Source organism: Triticum dicoccoides, chromosome 2A (genome assembly GCF_002162155.2).
Source record: "Triticum dicoccoides isolate Atlit2015 ecotype Zavitan chromosome 2A, WEW_v2.0, whole genome shotgun sequence".
Taxonomy (NCBI): domain Eukaryota; kingdom Viridiplantae; phylum Streptophyta; class Magnoliopsida; order Poales; family Poaceae; genus Triticum; species Triticum dicoccoides.
Window position 1 is genome coordinate 520,373,893 of NC_041382.1, and position 15,929 is coordinate 520,389,821.

Consider the following 15,929-nt stretch of genomic DNA (forward strand, 5'->3'; position numbering starts at 1 on the left):
GCGACGCTGGTGGCGGCGGCCCCTGGCCTTTCCCCTCTCAGGTGTCCGCCGGCGCGGGACGGGGCGGCCCCGGGCGTTGTTTCTAGGCGGCGGCGGTCAAGCGCGGCGGTGGGGGTTCCTGGCGTGAGCGGGGGCGAACTGCTGGACGGCGGCATCGCCGTTGGCGGCGGGGCGACGCGGCGGCACGGTCTGGCAGCACCCGCTCAACCCAGATCTGGGCCCTTCGGGCCTCATCTAGGCCTGGGCGGGCCGGCGGCGGGGTGGGTCTGCTTCGTGGCTTCTGGGAGGCAGGGGAGAGGCGATGAGCGGCAGGGTGCTGGCAGCGCCATCGCCGGCTTACTACAGCGTGGCGGCGGGGCTTAGCAGGCCCGTTTCGGGCCTGGCCGCGACAGGGATGCCCTGGCATGCCCTGCTGCCGCGTCCGGACGGCTACCGCGACGGTGCCGGAGGTTCTGGCATCCCGCACGACAGCGGTGGAGGTGGTTCCCTCCCGCTCGGCTTCGGTGCTGCTTCTCCCTCCGTGGGGCGCTTCTCTCCAGTCCTCTTGGCCTTGTGTTGGTGTTCGCAGTGAGGAGGCGTGGGTGGCGGCGCAACTGCGATGGCGCATGGTGGTTGGCGGTGGTCTGGGTGGTCGGCTCCGGTCTGTTGGGCGGTGGGGATTGGAGTGCGGGAGAAATCCTTGCCGGTTCTTCGGCTCCGATGCGGTGACACCCACGGGTGCCACCATTCCTTCCTGGAGGGTGTCGGTGATATCCATCCCCCACCTCCCTCCGCGTGCCGGGGGAAACCCTAGGACATGTCCGGGCAGCAGCGTCGTCGGCATCGCTTTCCTTCTTGGAGGTGCTGCTTAGTACGCGTCGGGTCGGAGCCTCGGGTTGTGGTGGTTTGTTTCTGGTGGGTGTAGCGGTGGCGGGTCATCCGCGCTTTGTCGAGCTGCCGTTGTTGGCATTTGTTTCTTCTTCTTTTTCTTTTGGGCTTGATGTGTTGTTCGCCCCAACGATCCTTGTACAAGTGTTGGTTGCTTTGGAATACAAAGCGGGAGGAAACCCTTTTTCGGAAAGGCGGTTACACCCGGCTAACCCCACGCCACAACACAAGCCGCTCCACATCCTCCTCCCTTTGCACCGCATCCGCCATGACTGCAGGCGGCGAAGCTTTGTGGTAGAGCCTTTCCACAGAGATGAAGCACGAGGTGGCCGCCCTTGCGGCCGCCTGGCAGAGTCGCCGTGCCAGGCGGATCGAGGCCGGCTTGCCGGCCAGCTCGCCCGAGGTCTTTGACGGTGAGGATGACCCCATGATGAAGACGGGCTCCGACTACACCGCACCGACGCCCATGCCTGTGACGTCCGCTTCACAATGGAACAGGCGCAAGCGCACTACAACCCGCCATGGCGGAGGTGCAACCTGCGCCGACGCCTATGTCAGCATTCCAGCAGGCGCATGAGGAACAACGGTACAACCTGTTTCTCCTGGAGCGGCATTGGCTGGCGGAGGGCGAGATCGATAGCGAGTGCGCGAGCGAGGAGGCCGTGACGAACCCCAATTTTGTCGTGGACACGAGGCCGTCCGTGCTCAAGCCGCCACTCGCCAGGAAGCGGCCGCCGCAGAGGCCTAGCTCCAGGTGATCGCGGAGGAGAACAACGCCAGTTGTGCCGCCAACGAACTATTCGGTGGGACGACGACGGAATGGGCACCACCATTTCCATCATGGACCTCATGTCCACCGGTGACGGACAGGCCGCAAACTCCTCCGAGGATGGGTAGGGCACGGGAGGCGGCCGGGCCTTGTATCCCATGTGGGTCGATCCGTCTCCCGTGTTCTACTCTGTTGGAAATATGCCTTAGAGGCAATAATATTTGTGTTATTATATTTTCATATTCATAATTAAAGAGTTTATATTCTATGCTATAACTGCTATGATCCTGGAATATGCAATTCAGTGAAAAACTCAACTGCACATGTGGAATGTTAAACGGTTAAATAAAAGGTTCCTAGTCTTGCCTCTAGGACTAGCCCAAGTATTGTTGGTGATCACGTTTTCCGGATCTTAGATCATCATTAAGTGTAAACGATGATCCTAAAACAACATTGAAGATTATGACATCGGAAGAACGATTGTATTAAATCGACCTAAACTTTTCTGTTATGAATTGAGTTTATATCGTATGTAATCAATTGTAACAACACAGAGTATTAACATGTGATTTTGCTCCTAAGACCATGAAAGTATCGTAGTCACTTACTGTATGATGGACTTTGGGGTTGCTCAAACGTCACCTGTAATATGGTGATCATAACGACAACTTACAAGCTTATCAGAAAGTTTGACAAGGGACTAGATAGCTCAAGAGTGAGATTTGCTCCTCCGATGATGGAGATATACTCTTAGGGCCCTATCGGTGTGAGGGCATACATCATCGTCTGGCCAGACATAGGTGACTTCATCGTGGGGATGCCGGAACACGATAACGAGAAATAAAAACAAAACCAAAAACAAAACCGATAATGAGGATAACGATATAGTGAGTATGTGATGACTTAGGAGGATACCGATGCATCCCGGATTTTGTGAAGTATCGCAAAGCAAAGGGAACATCACATGAGAACTAAAGGTTCACTCGAATATCATTCGTGCACTCATATAGATCAATATGAACGTCCACTGTTCCGTTGTTGGTCCTTGAACAAAGGGGTTTCGTTCATGTCTACGAGTTACCAAACCTATGGGGTCACAAGCTTAAGGCAATCACGATCTGCTGAGTGTTAGTAGGACGGAAGTGATGAGAATATATTTGTGAAATTGTTTCATTAATATTCGGAATAGCTCCAAGAGGATCCGGAAGAGTTTTGGGGTCACCAGAAGGGTTTCGAAGAGTATCGGGTAATACCGGGTATTACAGATCATGAAATGATGCACACATATATTCCAGTGAAGAAGCGAAAGACGTCACCACAAAGCAAAGCAAAAAAGAGCAACCAGAACAAAAAATATTCCTTTGCATTGACAAAATCAGTCCTGCAAGAGGTTGCACTGAACTTCTGACAAATTTTATTTCATACCTGTGGAAGATTAGAATGACTAGACTGATGATTTACACACCTGGTACAGAGTAAAGCTTAAATTACACAGCTATTGGGTATCATTCTTCTTGCTCCATCTCAGACTTTCTTACTACGTTACACATATAGATAGATGTTTGCTTCTTATGTATGCCATGCTGCATCTCCATTATTCTGATTCATTACAGAGGTAGGAGTAGGTGGATGGCGGGTGCAAGCTCCTCCTTGTAATGACCTGAAGTAGTCTTGGAATAGGAGGCGTATCAAGATCAGATAGGCCCTCTAGAATACGAACAACTTCGCCCATCGTCGGCCGATCAAACTCATCATCCTGAATGCACCAACAAGCAACCTTGCATAGTCGTTCAGCCTCCTCTAGATTCACATCACCAGATAATTTGCCATCCACCAAGCTTGCCACATCTCCCTCGAGAAGCATATGTGCCGCATGCACAGGGAAGAAAACATCACAATCACCACCTGCAGTGTATTGTTCAAGTGAATTCGGTCTTCCTGATATGATTTCCATTAGCACCATCCCATAGCCATAAACATCGACTTTTGCTGTGATAGCAACCCCACTTATCCATTCGGGTGCAAGGTATCCTATGGTTCCTCTTGCTGTAGTCAGAACCCGGCTAAAATCCCTTCCTATTAACTTGGCCATACCAAAGTCAGCAATTTTAGCAACAAACGATGCATCGAGGAGTATATTTTGTGGCTTGATATCACGATGTATGATCAAGTCTTGGCAGCTCTCATGCAGGTAAGCCAGCCCCCTAGCAACTCTCAGAGCTATTTTAAACCTGGTACCCCAGTTTAAAACTGTGTTGTTCTTCTGAAATAGATGGATGTCAAGAGAACGATTTGGCATGTACTCATATGCAAGTAACCTTCGTTCACCCTCGCAGCAGAAACCGATCAGTCTAACTAAATTGATATGTTGTATAACCCCGACTGTAGTCACCTCGGCCCTGAATTGTTTTTCTCCTTGACAAGCACCATCAAGCCTTTTCACTGCCATTGTAATCGAGTCAGACAGATATGCCTTGAACACAGAACCAAAGCCGCCGGCACCTAGCTTCTCCGAGAAATTTCTTGTTGCCCACTGCAAATCAGTGTATCTAAATGCAATAATTCCACCGTCTTGAGGATCTATCAGTGTACCACCAGACCAACTCCTATTGTTCCTCCGAATCATCAATATAAGAACTAGCAATGTGAGTGCCAGTAACCCCAGGGCAGTGACAATGGTAACTGCCAAAATCCGAGTGGTCACTCTTCTGCCAGGTTTCTGAGTTTGCATCTCTTTTGCAGCAAGGCGAAGATAAAGAACTGCACCATCATTTGTGTCCGTTGTGTCAGCATCCTGTTGTTTTACATTGAGGAGTTCCTCATGCCAAATAGAGCATCGACTGTCGGTGCAAGAATATGCAGTGCAAGAGCAACTTCTCAGGCAAACTTCTGCACATTCTCTAGCACTGGTAGCAGAGCCTATGTTGTCAGCATTCTGAGGCAATTTCACGTTGGACAAGGAGTAGAATTTATCAGTCATTCCTGCAGTACTCCTGTTACTGCCACAATTTAAAGGAGTATTTCTAACGCATCCACCGTTTCTATCATTTTGCTCCCAATCCTCTGGGGATCTTATGGAGAAGCCCTCCATGCAGCTACAATATGGAGCTGAGTTATCATCGCACACAGTGACTGGTCCACAGAAAGCATAGATATCACACTGAGCATTGGGGTTGATGTAGGAATGTGACCAATCTTGAGAGACCTCAACCCATATTAAAGTCTTCATTTGACCAGAAACATCAAGTAGATGATGCATGATCATCGTGTCGTTCAGTAAGGTGAATGTGAAGTACTCCTCATTTGTGTTGTTGACAAACTTGAAGTCTATCAAGTCGCGGCTTAACATCTCCGGAATGGAGCTAAAATACTGTCCATTCCATTCCCCGCTAGACCAGTATGTTATGGATGAGTTCAAAGGCGTAAGGATCAACTTGTTAGGAACTAACTCATAACAGTAACGGCCATGAGCTCGGTCAATCAAGTTCTTGTTGGAAACAAGACGGTGAGTCAAACCAGTGACCTTGTCTCGGCCGATCTTTGCACCAGGGAGCAAAGTATTTGTTGGGTGGTCAAAACTCTGCCATAAAATGTCGGATGAGTTTGAGGCATTTTGTAGGACAAAGTTTCCATTGTTCATGAGTATGGCAATGGTGGTGTTGGTTCTGGTACTAACTCCGGTAGACCAGATTATGGAATTGGTGGCTTGATCTAAGATGACAAGATTGCCATCTTGGGAAATTGTGAATCTAACTAAAGTGGGTTGTGTGATTGGATAATCACGGTTTGCGACCCACACCGGAGTTATCTTGGGGACTTTATTGAACCAAATGCCTAGGTACCAGTTCAAGGTGTTGTGGGACTTACTGCCTGGTTGGAAGAAGCCAAGCGCAAACTTGCCATCTAGGGAGACAAGCTTGTCACCGACACCGCAAACAAGTCCGTGGCCAGGTGCAATGGAGTCAATGGCAGCAGAGGATGCAGGAATGTGTAGGGTAAAAACAAGTCCAAGAAGTAACAGGTGAAGAAACATATTGAAGTTGAGCAGATGGGGAAACAAGCTGCCATGAGTGTTGCTTAAATATTACTAGGAAGCAAGGAAAACATAGTACAACACAGGATAAAATTAGACATGGTGGAAAATGGAGAACGCGACAGGTACCCTTGCCGTTGGGGCACAACTGAAATGGTAACCACAAAACTTTTGAGTGAAACATCCTGACAATGACTATAAGACCTTGACTGATCACCTGCCAGCAAACGACCATGAAGTGGTCAGGTTCTATCAGCATCAAGGAAACACAGAAACCTGAACAACAGCTACCAAACATAAGACCTGCCACTAGTCTTTGGACCCTCGGACCTCTGCATCAAGTACTACGATTTTTGGGTCACATCAAATTACCTTCAGCCTTTGCTAGCGGTAACTACTTAGTAAAGATCACTAGCACTATACTGCTTGGTACTCAGGGAATTACATCATTGGTGGAGCTTCAGATTTCGCGATGCCAACTATCTTGAGACCAGAATGCATTGCCCTCTCCATGCTGGCACAACATGTATTTTCCTCAACTTATTAGTACTCCCTCCGTCCGGAAATACTTGTCATTGAAATGGATGTATCTAGATGTATTTTAGTTCTAAATACATCCATTTTCATACATTTTGTTGACAAGTATTTCCGGACGGAGGGAGTAGTATCTTATATTCATAGGGCATAACTCCTGACGTCCTTTGAAATTTCAAAAAAAAAAATTGCTTGAACAAAATCCATCTTAGCAGAACAATTCAAACAACTAGAATGGGTCCGTCATCTATATTACATAAACTCCAGGTCCAGGCCTCCGGGGCCGGGGTAATCAGCTCAGTGACTCAAAGCCTCGCATTCAATCTTCAGAGAAGTAGAAGTAAAGCAATGTGGTCGAATCTTCAGAGAAGACACCCCTCGGTACTACTCCAGGTCCAGGACTCAAAGCCTCGCATTCAATCTTCAGGAAAGTAAAGCGATCTGAAACTAGTAAACTACAACAGGTGGGCTAGATTACCGTCCAAAACGCGTGGACTCTGAATTTTCAGATGCAGACATCCGGGGTACTACTTCCGTTTTAGAACCGCCCTACCAAATTTTCTTGAACAAGAACCTTCTTGAGGCTTGGGACTGTATCTGCCAGAAATTTAGGCTCAAATAACTAGAGACTACTGTGCCATCACTCTAGTCGCCAACGGAGGGAGTAAGCAACAGGCGCCAACCCAACAGTTAGAATATCTTATTTGCTAACGGAGGGAGTAAGCAACAGGCGCCAACCCAACACCCACTAGAGAATTGTCTTTCTAATTCCAGGGACCAAGTGCAAGGCCTACTTGACAAAGAAAAAAACTTGGCAAGTCAGAGTTGGCGCTCGATAAACTTGAAGGAGATTCCAAACATTTGTTTTAGATTATGAGAAGTTATTGTCCCAGAGTTTGATTTTGACTACAAATAACCAGAAATTTAGGCTCAACTGCGCCAACTGTACCATCACTCTAGTAAAAGACAAATGTGTTTTAAATGTGATACTTATTGCCTGCTTGATAGAGAAACAAACTTGGCAAGTCACAGTTGGCGCCCCGTAAACTTGAAGGAGATTCCAAACATTTGTTTTGGCTTCGGTTATTGTCCTAGAGTTCGATTTTGACTACTATACTAGAGTGATGGTACTAACAATGAAACCACATTTGTCTCTCCACAATTTATTAGTTTGTTCAAATACTGTTTGAGCACAACATCTATGTGCGCAGACTTCGAGTTTATGTCCAAAAACTTGAATCAACTAAAGATGTGGTTGGAGCACTTGCATATTTTTATAGCTGCTAGAAAGGTAGGTAGACTAGTGAGAATGCCTGATTAATGGTGCCAAGACATTCACAAGAAGAATATGATCTACTGGGTCCAAGATGAATTTCCTTGCACGTGCGTTGCTCTGGCGGATGGTGGCACATTTCTTCTTTGGGTTTGTCTTACGGCCGGGTTTTGATCCTTCTCAAGTTCGTCTATCATGACGTAGTCGATGGAGTTTCGGTGTAGATTCATGTTGGCTCTTTGGGGCGACGAGGTAAGTGTTTCTCGTCATGCGTGTGCGACGACGAGATTTGATGTCAATTGCTCCAGATCCATTCAAGGGTTCAACGATGACGACTGTGGTTCCAGAGCACTTGTCCTTTGCGTACATGCATGAAGACTTCCTAACTGTCATTGACAAGATCAAGCCGGCTCTAGTAGAAGAGTGACGACGACAGCGATTCGTTCGGGAGGCAGTAGTGGTTGTCAGGTGATCTGGAGATCTTAACGTGATTTTTATTATGTTTGAGGTGTTTTGTACTTTCGACGAACTTCTATAATAGATCTGCGGATCTTTTTCTGGAAAAAAAACTTAAGATCAATGGAGTAATGAGCTACCACACGCATAAATCATTCCATTATTTTTATTCCTGAGGAAGAACGTGACAAAATGGAGCGTACGCGGTCCAGGACGATGAATCGATGCACGACATGGACACAGTCGATCGACCTGGTTGGTCACGGCCTGACGGTGAGTGAGATCTTGACGCCGCCCTTGTAGCAGTTGTCCGAGACGCCGCTGATGAAGTTGATGAGGCCGCGAGAGAGCCTGATGCGGTCGTTGCCGGAGTCGTACACCGTGGCGTTGGCGGGGTGCCTGGTGCAGGTGCCGAACCCGAAGTCGTCCACCTGTATCACGTTCTGCGCCGCGCGGTCGTACTTGAAAACTGCAGCCGGGACGAAGGAACCACGCGTACGTTTTCAATTGTACTACATATATATTGTACAGACAGAGTGAAAAACATCCGGGCCAACAGAAACTATACGAGTCGAAGGGCCTGGCCGTACGTACCCAGCACGTCGCCTTCCCTGAAGGGTTTGAAGGTAGGCGAGTTGGGCCACCCCATGACGCCGAAGGTCCAGCCCTTCTGGTCGCCGACGTACCACTCCCGCGGCCGCGCCGCCGCCTGCTCCACGCCACCCTGCAGCAGCATCAGGAAAACCAAGAGGAGGCCGTGCTCAGCCAGCTTTCCGCTGCTGCTTCCCCGTGCCATTTTCAGCGAGCTAGCGCCTGAAAGCTGTTCTCTTTGCGGAAGATGAGACTAGCGCTCGTTGGCTGGCTGGCTGGCTACTTATTGTTGTATTTAGTTTGCCTTAGAGATATCCTTGCGGTCGTATGGGTATGCCACACTGTCATTAATGCATTTATTTATTCAAGTTTTGCTACAAAGCACATATAGATGTGTCTTAATTATTGACATCTAAATCATATATATGCCATTGATTTTATGTGAAGACTTGTGCAATCATTTTCTTTTGGCATTTCCCTTTTTCTTTCAAGTTTGATTGAGCCACTTGGATGTGCAATAACTATAGCATATCTAGATGTATGGTTAATGCATTTATCATACACATAATATACAAAACATACAAGGCTACTTATAGTGGGGAGTATCATATACTAGTATCATAATATGATACAGTATCTAGCTATCTATATTATTCTAACCCTCTCTCTTCTTTAATTCTCTACCACATCAACTTGTTTGCTATTCCCGAGTGCATGATACTACTGCTTAAGATACCACCACTATGGCCAGCCTAAGGCTTGGAGTGACATTGGGATGAGATAGGAACAAATATCGCTTTTGTATAACAAATTTATGAACTAAGAGCCAGATCTGAAGAAACTCTTATGTAAGGGATTTCCTTAAATGATACTCCCTCCGCCTTAAAATAAGTATCTCAGCCTTGTACTATGAAAAATTATCATGTGCTATCAGCTCTTACATTATGCCGTGATACGGGCTCTTGGGAGTTGTAGAATCTCACATCCGATGTCATCTAAGAAGCTGTTGTAGTTGTGCGCAATTTTGAGACTCTCGAATGACTTTTTTTGCAAAATGTTCAAGAGCTCTCGGAAGCCATCGGATCTGCGATCCAACAGCCTAGGAGCACGTATCACGGTATCATGTAAGAGCCGGTAGCACCTGATATTTCCCTCCTTTACTAACATTAGTACAAAGTGGTACTAAAGTTGAGAAACGTATTTTGAGACGGAGGAAGTACTAGGTTATATCTCTTAGTTTTTTCTATCATATCTTTCACATCAAGTGAACATACGAATACAAAATATTCCTTTTCATTTCTCTATTTCCAACTCAATGTCATTCTATTGACATTGCCAAGATAACATAATTGTACGTGTTCTAAGAGTGCTCACACATCATCCAAATTTCTGAGTCGCACATTGATGAGGACATTATTACCATGGATACAACCACAACTACTATTACTTCCTACATATTTGATAAAAAAAACAAATGGCCAAGTGAAGAGACATAATGAGGTGATGTAAAACTCGTTCTCTCATGCCACTTTGGGTCCAAGAGATGTTAGAGAGCAAGTTTCAACAAGTCATTGACTCAAATTCAAACTGGTCAAACATACCTAACTTGAAACCACACTATCATTCACATACGGACTTCGAATTGGATGACCTTAGATTTATTTTTTGGAAAGCGTGTCTCATCTACTTTTGAACGGGACCAAACCATGCCTCCAAATTCCTTATGGGTGTGAAGCAATTGCAAAAAGAAAACCCCCCACACAATCATAGAAACCAAGTCAAAGGATGTTGCACCACCTCCACTTGGACCCGTGTGCCTTGTACAACCTAGGTTTGAATTTTACTTGCCTTGGGGCCTACATCCACCCTTTTGACTGCCACCGCCTGGTCCTCTTATACAGATAGATCAACCTCGTAGTGTATTTTATGAGTTTTGTTAGGTAATACTTAGCGGCTAGGCCAACTTCATGTACTTCATATGAGTCCAATGACTAGGCCAAGACGTCTATCAGAGTTCGAGCTTTCTCATCATTATGAGATATTTGATGTTCATCTATACTCACAGTATCCATATTGCTTTTATCAGTCCTTGCATGTTCTTCGATTACATGCAGGAATTACACGTTTATGCTTAGGATGGCTGGTTGTGCTTCCTGCATCATTAGTGACCTTGAGTGATTGGTTTAGCGTTAGTGATTGGTTTAGCGTTACATGTTCTTCGATTACATGCAGGAATTACATGCAGGAATTACCCATTAGTGATTGGTTTAGCGTTACTAAGATGCCTTGATGTAGCATGTTTGTTGTTGGATCGCCAACTTCGTTCTCCGCCCAAATCGGTGGAGTATTTTTCATTGAAAAATTAAGACACCCCATAGTGTTATCACACACAGTACACGACTTATGGCACATTATTGGAGAGATTTACCTATGGCATGGATAAACCGAGTTAATGCCTACGATTATCCAGGGACCCTCGGAACTGTCCACAGTCCTGCCGGAGTAGACACTCGGTAAGGATAAGTTTAGCCTTTCAAGGATGCCTAAAATATTTGTGAGGCTCTTGATGTGATATATGTTTACATAGAGAGAGCCAAGAACGATGACCTCATTCCTAGACCACCCCCATTTTAGCCGATCAACATTAGTATTCAAAACTACCGTCACTAGGTTTTGTCTGAAATTAGCCGGTTAATGTTGTCACTTCTCTCCATCCTATGAAGCTACACTACCAGCTTCTGTATGCCAGTTTTTGAACAATATTTCCATCACCCTTAATGAAGCATCTTCTTGAAAATCAATATGTCACCGATTACCTACTACCAACAAATACAAAGATTTGGTCTTAAGCTGACCAAACAGATAAGCAGTGTCTGGGACTAATTTCCTATTTAATGGATAGATTCATTATGAATCTTGCATGTTCACCCCACTATATCTTGGCACGTCGCTCATCCTGTTTCAAGATCCATGTTAAACCTCTATAGATTATGTATTTCCAGCCCTCTTTTCTGCATAGGTCTATAGACTCTTGGTCATCTCACCATCTGATATTTCCTTCTCCTGTTAACCCCTCACAATTTTCTCGAAGTCCTCAACACTGGTATTTATCATCTTATACATTGACATATAAATAAAGGTATATTTGTCATACATGAACTAATTGTAGTAACTCTTCATCTCCCATTGAGAGCCTCCTGCCCCACCACTCCAAACCATTTAATATTTGTTTAAACTTTTCTTCCAATGACAACGAATCTGCAATGCCCAATCTACTAGCACAAACAAGAAAACCTCATTATTTACTTAGCAACATAGCTTTGACCATTCTATCATGCAACACCAACATAACCTCATTTTCATGAAAATGTTTTTTTAGGCCTGACATCTACTTAAACATGTACATAAGTAGTTTTAAGTTCATATATACCTATGTATCATCTTCTTGTTGCATGTGGTGTTGGGTTTCCTCTACATTGTTAGCACAACAATTCGAGGACATGTATGCATTTTTATCATGGCAACAAAGACATAGTAAACATATCATCATGAGATTTAGTCAAGCAATTTCTACATGATATGCAAGGACTATCAACACAAGCATGTGAAACATTTGAAGTGCTCGAAGTGTTAAAGCCCAAAGAAGGAGCATTGCAATAAGATAGTGATGAAGGATCATCCACAATAAACATACTATCATCATTGCAATGACCAACATTACTCACCATATCATTACCTTGTGGCAAACCACATGTAGGTGAAGTAGAAGAAGTTGAGAAGACTATACGGCCGGATGTGGAGGGAGAACAATCATCCCCACAAAACTTGGACACGCCATATTTATTTTGAAGCTTTGTCCACAACTCATGAGCATCTCGGAACGACATGAGTTGAAATATAACTACATTGCTCAAAGCATCGAAAAGCACATTAGAAGCTTGAGCATTGAGATAAGAGTTTTTCTCATCCTCTAAAGATAATCTTTGGGGATCCTTTGGAGGAGAAAAACCCATATCTAGAATTCCCTCTAAATTTGGGTCCATGACCCTAAAGAGATTAAGCATGCGAATTACCCAAACATCAAAATTTGTGCCATCGAAACTAAGAGTGTCAGACAATCCTAATCCCCTAGTCGACATCTTTACTCTCTAGGCGGTAAAGCCTAATAAAGAGAGACGAGGCTCTGATACCAATTGAAAGATCGAGGATGTCACCTAGAGGGGGGTGAATAGGCGCTTTAAAATGATTATGGATTAGGCTTGAACAAATGCGGAATAAACCTAGCGGTTAATTTACTAAGCACAAAACCTAAAACAACTAGGCTCACCTATGTGCACCAATAACTTATGCTAAGCAAGATAAGCAACTATGTGATAGCAAGATATATGACAAAGAACAATATGGCTATCACAAAGTAAAGTGCATAAGTAAAGGGCTCGGGTAAGAGATAACCGAGGCACGCGGAGACGATGATGTATCCCGAAGTTCACACCCTTGCGGATGCTAATCTCCGTTTGGAGCGGTGTGGAGGCACAATGCTCCCCAAGAAGCCACTAGGGCCACCGTAATCTCCTCACGCCCTCGCACAATGCAAGATGCCGTGATTCCACTAAGGGACCCTTGAGGGCGGTCACCGAACCCGTACAAATGGCAACCCTTGGGGGCGGTCACCAAACCCGCACACTTTGGAAACCCTTGGGGGCGGTCACCGGTACCCGTCAAATTGCTCGGGGCGATCTCCACAGCCTAATTGAAGACCCCGACGCTTGCCCGGAGCTTTACACCACAATGATTGAGCTTCGAACACCACCAACCGTTTAGGGCGCCCAAACACCCAAGAGGAACAAGCTCAAGGGTACCAAGAACCCAAGAGTAATAAGCTTCCCAACTTGTAACTTTCACGTGTCACCGTGGAAAAGTCAAACCGATGCACAAATGCAATGGCAAGGGCACACAGAGTGCCCAAGTCCTTCTCTCTCAAATCCCACCAAAGCAACTAATGCTAGGGAGGACAGTGAGAGAAAGAACAAGAAGGAGAACACCAAGAACTCCAAGATCTAGATTCAAGGGGTTCCCCTCACATAGAGGAGAAAGTGATTGGTGAAAGTGTGGATCTAGATCTCCTCTCTCTTTTCCCTCAAAAACTAGCAAGAATCCATGGAGGGATTGAGAGTTAGCAAGCTCGAAGAAGGTCAACAATGGGGGAAGAACATGAGGTCAAAGGATAAGGTTCATTGGGGAAGAAGACCCCCTTTTATAGGAGCTCCCGAATCCAACCCTTATGTGCTCAGCCCGCACACGAGTGGTACTACCGCTCCACGAGCGGTACTACCGCTTAGCATGGTCAAAACACCCCAACGGGAGATAAAAACACGAGTAGAAAAACTGCCAGAGAGGTAGAGCAGTATGAGCGGCACTACCGCTGTAGCCAGCGGTACTACCGTTGGCCGTAGCGGTACTGCCGCTTGGCCCAGCGGTACTACCACACAAGAGCGGTACTACCGCTCCTACTGCCGCTGAACCCGACACGAGAAGAGCAGGACCCAAAATCGAGGCGGTAGAAGAGCGGCGCCACAGCGGTACTATGGCTGAGAGCTCCAAGCGGTACTACCGCTTGGGCTCGCGGTACTACCGCTGGGACCAGACAAAAGCCACTCTCAAAAAACAAGAACTGCCATAACTTCTTCATACGAGCTCCGAATTGAGCAAACTCAAACTTTTTGGAAACAAGATGATGAGTAGCATCAAAACAGAGAAGAACCGGCAAAACCTCCAAATAGAGGAGGTATGCCTAACAAATAGAGGAGTGAAACCTCCAACAGAGAAGAACCGGCAAAACCTCCAACATCGAAAACATCATAGAAGATGCATCTGAACTCCGTTATCGATGAAATTGAGCTTGTCATCAAGATGACCATAAGCTCTAAGACTCACAAAGAGAACCAAACAAGAACCAAGAAAGATGATGCAAGGATGCAATGGTTTGAGCTCTCAACGAACGATACGATCAAACTACTCATCGAGAGCCCCCCTTAATAGTACGACAATCGATCCTATAACCCGGTCTCCCAACTACCATCATGAGACCGGTAAAATAGAAAACCTATCAAGGGCAAACCTTTGCCTTGCACATGGTCCACTTGAGCTAGATGATGACGATCTTGACTTCCTCAAATTGGACCACCTTTCTTGATTGTGTTGGCTCGATGAAGACTAGTTGATTGCTCCCCCATACTTCACTATGGGTGAGCCACTCTTCCGCACATCTCCACATGTCCATTGTCACCACAATGGACGGTAAGCTTCAAGCATTTGATATCTTCATGATGCTCCACTTAAACTTGCACACCCAACCTAACCCCACAAAGAACTCTCACGAAGACCATGGGTTAGTACACAAAGCGAAATTGACAATGCTTACCATACCATGGGATCACTTGATCCCTCTCGGTACATCTTCTGCGCTTTGTGAGTTAATCAATTTGATTCATTCTTGACTTAATCTTGATCAACCTTGAATCTTTCCAATTCTCTTCATTTGGATGATGTCTCGAAGGTAGACATGAATGATCACACAATCTTTTTCTTCAAGACATGCTTGCAATAAGCTTAACTCTCACATGACCAATCTTTGGATAATTCCTTGAATAGCACCTTGGTCGGCACCAACTCTCCTTGAAACCAACACATGTACTCCAAGAAAAGCCTATGGACAAAACCTTCAAATATAACTCAAGGCAACCATTAATCCATAGAGATTGTCATTAATTAACAAAACCAAATATGGGGGCACTGCATGTTCTTTCACCTAGTCCTACCGGATCGACTATGAGGATCACAAGAACTGCAATGGTGCTCCTTGAGCTGTATGGATGGGGAGGAAGATGGAGCTAGCTCTCCCCTTCTCCCTGCATGAGTGTGTGGGTGTGTGTGAAGAATGAGCCGACCCCCTCCTAGGGGGCTCCTGGGATGTCTTATAGCCTGGCCTCCGAGGTTACAAGTGATAAAGTAAGGAGGGTGGGTCCCTGGTGTCATTGTCTCTGTCTTCCAGCAGGGTCTGCCAGCTGTGGGACCCGCCGGCTGCCCGCCACTGTGGCATGCCGTCCGCCGCGTCACAGAGTGGTTGGCACTGTGTGGCTACAATGCTGCGTTGCGTCGTCGCTGACCGGGGCCGCCCCGGTCAGCGGTACTGCGGGCACTGTATCCACGCTCTTTCCGTCATGGGGGTCGTCTTGTTGTACGGTTGGATTGGACGGACGCTGACCCGCCGCTCACCGGCTGTGGCCAGCCGGCCAGAGGCGTGGCGCCGCGCCTAGCCGACCCCCGACCCAAAGCCGGGGGAGGAGGGGGAGGGGGGACTGGAGGGCCAGCCGGACTGAGGGGCACTCACCGCCTTGATGTTTGGA

General features: G+C 46.3%; 1 protein-coding gene and 1 pseudogene across 1 annotated transcript; both read right to left on the reverse strand.

The window, feature by feature from the left end:
* Positions 1 to 3,002: 3,002 nt before the first annotated feature.
* On the reverse strand, positions 3,003 to 5,146 carry LOC119357913 (annotated as a pseudogene).
* A 2,934-nt stretch (positions 5,147 to 8,080) lies between these two features.
* On the reverse strand, positions 8,081 to 8,779 carry LOC119359519 (chemocyanin-like). The gene is made up of 2 exons (XM_037625678.1): positions 8,527 to 8,779; positions 8,081 to 8,401 (listed from the first exon to the last, which is right to left on the reverse strand). The coding sequence occupies exons 1-2, from the start codon at positions 8,726 to 8,728 to the stop codon at positions 8,193 to 8,195; spliced, it is 411 nt and encodes a 136-aa protein (XP_037481575.1). The 5' UTR covers positions 8,729 to 8,779; the 3' UTR covers positions 8,081 to 8,192.
* Between the last annotated feature and the right edge of the window lie 7,150 nt (positions 8,780 to 15,929).